This window comes from Perna viridis, chromosome 4 (assembly GCF_037379345.1).
Source record: "Perna viridis isolate PV_CMFRI_1.1 ecotype Kerala chromosome 4, ASM3737934v1, whole genome shotgun sequence".
NCBI classification, from domain to species: Eukaryota; Metazoa; Mollusca; class Bivalvia; order Mytilida; family Mytilidae; genus Perna; species Perna viridis.
This window is the reverse complement of record NC_142448.1, coordinates 11,273,209-11,280,454: the sequence shown is the minus strand read 5'-3', so window position 1 is coordinate 11,280,454 and position 7,246 is coordinate 11,273,209. Positions and strand designations below refer to the sequence as shown.

The 7,246-nt window shown below is 33.2% G+C and overlaps 1 protein-coding gene across 1 annotated transcript; it reads left to right on the top strand.

The window, feature by feature from the left end:
• The first annotated feature begins 26 nt into the window (after nucleotides 1-26).
• LOC148618845 (mitochondrial import receptor subunit TOM22 homolog) lies at nucleotides 27-6,770 on the top strand. The gene is made up of 3 exons (XM_088578112.1): nucleotides 27-184; nucleotides 5,094-5,333; nucleotides 6,565-6,770. The coding sequence occupies exons 1-3, from the start codon at nucleotides 137-139 to the stop codon at nucleotides 6,646-6,648; spliced, it is 372 nt and encodes a 123-aa protein (XP_088434238.1). The 5' UTR covers nucleotides 27-136; the 3' UTR covers nucleotides 6,649-6,770.
• Nucleotides 6,771-7,246: the final 476 nt, after the last annotated feature.

Genomic DNA, 7,246 nt, shown 5'->3' with positions numbered 1-7,246 from the left:
ATTCTCTCATTATCTTCTTTGCGCTTGTAAGTGTGTTAGAATACATATACGACTAAGTTTACGTTTGACATTGAGTAGTTATTTTCGAGGTTTGAGGACACACGAGGGCGTCTTGTCGAAGAAATTGAAGGCAAATATGACAGAAAAGAAAGTACAAGATATTCCTATAGACGAAGACGATGACGTAAGCATATATGCAATTTTTTATTCTATAGACTATATTTCTGACATCATACATCGACATGATAAGATAAGGGAAGTAAAGTCTATTGATAGGGATTTGGCTGTTCATGTCATTGTTAAATATTTTAGTGTCACATTAGTGAAGTAAAGATAAAGGTTTGGGCCTTGCCATAGGCATAGGGTGGCTTTTCCATGACACCATTGACAGAAGTACAAGGAAGGCAACATTCCTGAAGAAAACCACTGAAATCACAGGTGCCAATGTCTTGAAACTTGATAGGATCAATGACATCAATGCTGTCTACAAATGAATAATGATCCAGTTTTTGTTTAGCTCAGATGGCTGCACTTGAAGTTGCCTTTGAAACCATATGGAAAAACTCATTTTGGCCTAAATCTTTGCTTTAATTTAGCCAATGGTGACCAAACTTGGCAGAAAGAATAAAAGGCTAACTTTGACAACTGATTAAATTTTGCAAACCAGAATATCCAGATTTGCAACTTTAAATCCATAGTTTTTTTAAGACCAATACAAAGTATTCAAAAATTTGCTTCCAATTACAGCCTATAGAAAAGGAAAGAGTCTGAAAGTGCCTTGTTACAAGTTCTTTCATGAGTGCCATAAGATGCCCCCTGTGAGTTTCAATAGCACACGGCACTGTAAGTGACCATACTGTTCAACATATCCTTTTACCTGGGAAACTGATGAGTTGTGGCAGCTTACGTCTTTAAGTAAAAGATGGTTTCACCTGTACCTCAGAACACCTCGTTTATGATGTGGTTTACAAACACTGTAAAATTGTTTACTTGAGCAAACCTACAAGAATGTATCTAAGGTTAGGTGATTGTTTTGTAGAACACAAACAAAGTGTCACCAATAGAAAAGATTGTCCAATTATTGAACATGGTCAGGATGCAAACCACAGTGTCGATGACATGAAAGTAACTGTCCTTTTGGAAACATGTTCAGGTGAAAAACAACTTCAGTTCCTAGAATAATGTATCATTAGTTTTCTTGGAACTGCCTACCCCTTTGGAATGAAAGTCAAAACCCGTATTATTTAGTCACCATAACTCAGTTTTCAATTGCTTTTCATTAGCGCACATAAAATTTTATAATTTTTCATCTTGAACTTTACGCATCTTCACAATGAACAAGATCAATTTTGAAGGGCATCTTGTTTCTGTGGTGTGGGTTAGCAGTTGTCAGTTTTCTTTTCAATACTTTTGCCTAAGGTTGAAGGCTGTAAGGCCCAAAATTTGGGCCCATATCCTTTACATTTTTTTTGTTTTATTTATATTTTATTTGTATGTAGTTTAAGTTTTACTTTTTAAAAGTGGCTGTTGTTCACTTATTCATTATACTAATTTATTTTTAATTTGAGCCACTTCACAACATACAGTAATTATTTTTATTTGATAAAAAAATTGGTTCTGCTTGATTAAACAAAATGGCCACCAGAGGCCATGTTAATTAAACAAATGATATGATCACATGATTTCGAGTTTATTCATGTTCTGTAGATTTTTTGGGTCAAGTTTAATTTTTTTTTGTCATCATGAAAATCCTGCCTTTGTTTATTTAATCAAATTTCAGATATCTCTTATGGTTTTCAAGTTATGTGGGGAATGAAGGGGCCACACCCCAAAAATCTGTTCCTTTTGAAATTTTGTTTTAAAATATTTCATTAGGTAGGCTTATCATTAACTGTTTTGGTGTCAAAGAGGTACAAAATTGGGCCACACCCAAATTAAAAGTCAACTTTTAATACGACTGCAATTTTTGCAGTCGTATTATGTTATGATGCTGTCATTGTTGTCCTTGCCTGCGTTATCTGTGTTGTTAATTTTTGGTTTCCCTGCGGTAACTTTAGTTGTAGTTAACCAAATTTCATGAAAGAGTAATCAAGGGAACCAAGGTTATAGCGGTAATCAAAAGAATGTAATCCAGGGACAAAGACCAGACATGGAAAACAGACATACACAACAAAGAACATAACGTAACTGAAATCATACATACAAAGTAACAAAAGTAAATGAGCAACTCAGACTCCACTAAAAACTGGGAGCATGGACCTGGTGCACCAGTAGGGTAAACTTTGATATATTGTAATTTATTGCTACAGGATACTTGCTATTGAAAATGGGGTTTTTGGTTTCTACTCTTTTACAAAAAAGTTGTAAAATTTATTTAAATTGGTGTAGAAGATTTAGTTATCATTCAGTTTTGACAATCCTCTTTTGATTTGTTGCTTTCAAAATATTGTTTTAAGAATACTTACAGATTAAAAATAGCAATTAGCATTTTCTGTCTTTTAGGGGCCAAAGTGGGGAAACACTCTAAAAATCAACTTTTTAGTCCTCGTCCTTGTCTGTAAACAACTATTAAAAAATCTTGTCCTCTGAAATTACTAAATGGAATTACAGGAAACTTTGCATGGATTGTTTATGCAAAATAGGTGTGTTTATCAAAAAACATGGCTGCTGTTGGAGTTTTTAGACCACAGAGGTCAAGCAGAGGTGTTTACTTATATGGTTTCTCTGTATTTTGTACGAATTTTGAATGCAAATTAAGCTCTGTGGTTTCTATGTTAAAATATCACAAAGTCCAGGATTTTACAGATCATTTCCATAGAGTATGGTTAACTATACCTATTGTCATCATCAAGTAGTCTGGTCAAGTCACCAATGTCTACATATTACATATGATATATCTCAAAAACTAAAGGAGATATTTGAAAATAAATGCAACCATTCTTATTCTGCTTGAAGAACTTTACAAGTCTCCATTGTTTCAAAGTTGTTTGACATTTTTTTTTAAGTTATTGCCTTTGAAAGGTGAAAATTAAGGCTTTTGCAGTTTCAGCCATTATCTTGAAATTTTAAAAAAGGAAAAAACTTCCAATTGATGAAATGATCCTTATGATAAAGCCTACAAAAGTCTTTATGGTTTAAAGTTTTGAATGACTCCTTGTTAAAGTTACTGCCCTTGAAAGGTGAAAAATGAAAGTTCTTGCAGTTTTCAGCCAATATCTTGGAAACTAAAATAGATGGAAAAAAATTATGATTAGTGAAGTAATGTTAATGATAAGACCTACAAAAGTATCCCTTTGAGTCAAAATTGTTAGACAACTCCTTGTAAGAGTTATTGCCTGTGAAATGTGGAAAAATGACTTTTTCTGCAGTTATAAGCCAATATCTTGAAAACTTTAATAGATAGAAAAAAACATTTCAATTGATTACTATTTTAATTGATGAAATAATATGTATGATAAGTCCTACAATGAGAATAAAAAATCACTTTCAGGCTTGATAGGCACTCACCTTAAAACAGTGTATAAAAAGTTATCCACATTGATACTCTATTTGTTGTTCAAACCACTATTAGAACCGTCATGTTTGACCATTTTAATAAGGATTAAAACATGCTATTAAAGCCGTACAATATTTTGGTACTGTAGATGACAAATCTATTTTTGACTGCAAAAAATTTGCTGTCATATAATGGTATGGTGCTGTTGTTAGCTATCTTGTTGTTATCCCTAGATACTTTGTATTGTATAATAACTTGAATATTGATTGATTGATCTTTATAAGATTTTATTGCAAGGTTCCTCACCACAAAATAAAAGGTTAGTTTTGTATATGGGGGTAATGGTCCCAACTATTTTAGAATTTGGGACCATATAGTGGTAAAAAACAAACATTTCATAGAATTTAACTCTGTAACTATGATTCCAGTAAAAGGTTTGGAATATCTATGATTTTGTTCCATAATTTTTTGTACATCTATGGTCAGACTGGAATTGTTTTTGAGGGTTAAGACTTGAAAATTTTAGAAATCTAAGGGCCAAAAACATGCATTTTCCTGATGTCCAGACAATAACTTGACTGTTAGATTGATTGATTGATTGATTGTTGGATTTAACACCCGAGCAGCAATATTTCAGCTGTATTCAGGTGATTCACTGTTAGTAAATGGATCTTTTTGTAATTGTATTACAAGGTGCCATACCACCAAAGGGAGACTGGCTTTAATGTTAAGGTTAAGAATTGAACTATTTTGGAAACAGGGGCCTAAAGGGTGCATAAATCAAGCATTTACCTAACAATAATTTGAGTACAAGTGAATGAATCTTTTATAAATTTTACTACAATATGTCATATCACAAAAGGAAAACTGGGATTGAGATTTTTGATTGTGACCGGAGCCAAGTAAGAATAAGGGGCAAAAAAGGGTCCAGAAACAAGTATTTTATTCTGATTTCTGGGAACATAAGTATGAAGGAATGGATAGCTGAGAAATTTTACCACAAGATGCTATACCTTCTAAGGTAGGTGGAGATTAATTTTGACTGGAACCATTTAGGAAAAAGGAGTCAAAAAGTGACCATTTTGATTCTGGTCAAATTCTTTCCCTATGTCAAATATCTAATCATCATCAAAATTCATAGCTGTATCGTCATACTTGTCCCCACTGTTTAGGGTTCAACCTCTGCTGTGAAGCTTTTTTATGCCCCGTCCATATATCTTCTTCTACAGTATTTAAAATAGGTAGTAAATAATTTTTAATAATTATGAAGGTTATAAACAATTAGTGGAAGATCCTACACACATGAGTGGATCAACATTACCGGTAAATTTGTGTTTGTTCCTGTAGAACAATGCTATCAAATCAGGACATTTTCAACTTCTTTCTCTGATCATAAAATTGTCATCATTCTAAAGAATTAAAGCTTATAAGTATCAATTGACTTTTATATGTGTTAGAAAATACACATGGGGCATCAAAAGTGTCTCTCAGACACAACAATCTTTTGACAACCAGACATTATGCAGTAACTGTGTTAAAATGGAGTGTGGAGGCATTCATTTTTCTAGTATTTAAATTATGTTCTCTTCACTTATAGGATATAGATGAAACTCTAACTGAAAGACTAATTGGGTTAACAGAAATGTTTCCTGATGTAATGAGAAATTTCTGCTGTTCTGCAGCTGATAATACAGGAACATATAGTAAAAAAGGATGGGCCTTGGCCAGGAATCTTCTATGGGTATTGACATCAGCAGCAACTATATTAGTACTGCCGGTGGTTTTTGAAAAAGAGAGAGCACAACATCAAGAACAACAGCGACAACAAGAAAGACAAGTAAGACTCCTTTTATTTTGAAAGTTGAAAATCAGGTATTCTAGAAATTTTAAGTTAACATGTTTTGGTGAAGTCACCTGTCTTCCTTAGTTGGCACTGAAAAAAATCTAATTATAAAACCAAACTGCATTGGTCTTACTCAGTATGAAAATTCTCTGAAATGTATACACTGCATTTGTTAGTGTGTATAGTCATTTATTTTCTTGGGGACAAAATTGTCTTTGAAACTGATTTTGTTGGCACAAATTTTCGTGGATTCTTGATTGTTTTTTTCAATCAGAATGCACTTCTGATTCAAGCTCTTTGATTTGCAGTTTTTTTCCTTATTAACTGCACAGTTCCCACTCCCTCTTGGCAAGGCATATAGAACAATTTTTTGAATTCAGTATTGTTTGCTGATACAACTTTTTGAATGCCATGTTTTCATTGAATTATTATGATGGTTCCTTTCATCTCAGATATTTATGTTTCCTTGTTTCCGATTATGTGCAAAGTAAGGGTTTCCAACACTGTCACAGTTGTCATGTTTTTCTTAGTTGAAAAAGATATTTTCATTATGCCAAGCTCATTTATTAAAATTTGACATCTGAGATTGTTTTCACCTTTGTAAATCATCTTTTATTGTCAGCTAATTAAAAGACTCAGGGCTTGAGGACAGCCCGCACTCCTGTTATTGTGCATTACATTACGTGCGGATTCAGGCGGGGCCATGGTGGGTGTGCGTGCATCCCCCTAAAATTTGCAAAGCATGGGTTGTCAGGGGTAGATTTAGGCAGTTTTAGGTTGAAACTTTAATTTCGTGCTAATTTAACCACAAATAATACCTACATTGCACCCACTCGATAAGAATATTTCAAAATTTAACCTCATAAAATTTGTTTGCCTTGCTCCACTTGGTGAAATTTTTATTGTGTGCCCCCCCTGATCTAAAATCCTGGATCCTCCCCTGTACCGCACATATAGGTGAAGTAAATTAAGGCTGTGTGTTTTGAGGGAATGAAAAAGAGTACTCTCTAGTGTGCTAAGTACTCATTACATAGCACAATGGGGTGTTGAAAAAATAATTACTCAATTAAATATTTCTTATATTAGTTCAAGAAAACATTCTAATGTAATTGGGATCACGGTTACTAAGGCCTTGGCCATATAATATCTCCAGAATGGCTTAGTTAGGGCTAACACCACTTATCATGCTTGATTAAATGATTTCTGTTTGGATTTTTTTTTTCAGATATTATTAGGACCAAATGCTGCCATGTCTGGTGGTGCACCAATGTTACCAGGAATGATGCCACCTATGCCACCTCAGTCTTGATGTAGTTAATATATTATATGTGATATGTGTGTGTGTATGAAGGACTGAATGTTTGTATGGTTGTTTTCAATCTATGTTTTACATAAATATTCTTAATAAATAGAAAACAAGTAATGTTTAAACATTGTAGATTTTTTTCAACTAAAAAACTGTTGATAAATATATGAGCAATAACACTTTCGAGGTAATTTTTTGCTAAATTTTGAAGATTTTGTATCTTTACCTAAAATAATTGGTATAGCACTAAAATTTGATACTTCTTTTTAAAATCTCCAAAACATCAAAAAATTTGATCAAAATGCTTACATGAAATTGCATAGATCATAGGGCAACAACTCTGCCAAAAATAATGGTAAATTTAATTCAAACTGGATATAGAGACATTCAAAGCATGCCATCCATACAATAATGGCCTGAAAGGGCTTACAATGTCAAGGCTTTCAATGTCTTCACACTTTTGTGATTGGGGACTACTGTGCTAGAAACAATCGTAATTGAATCTACCCTTTGACAACACAACTTCCTGATTAGTCTTTATTAGAGGTTCATTTCCGATCTTTCAGTAAGAAGTGGATTCAAGGAAATACTGAAGGATTAT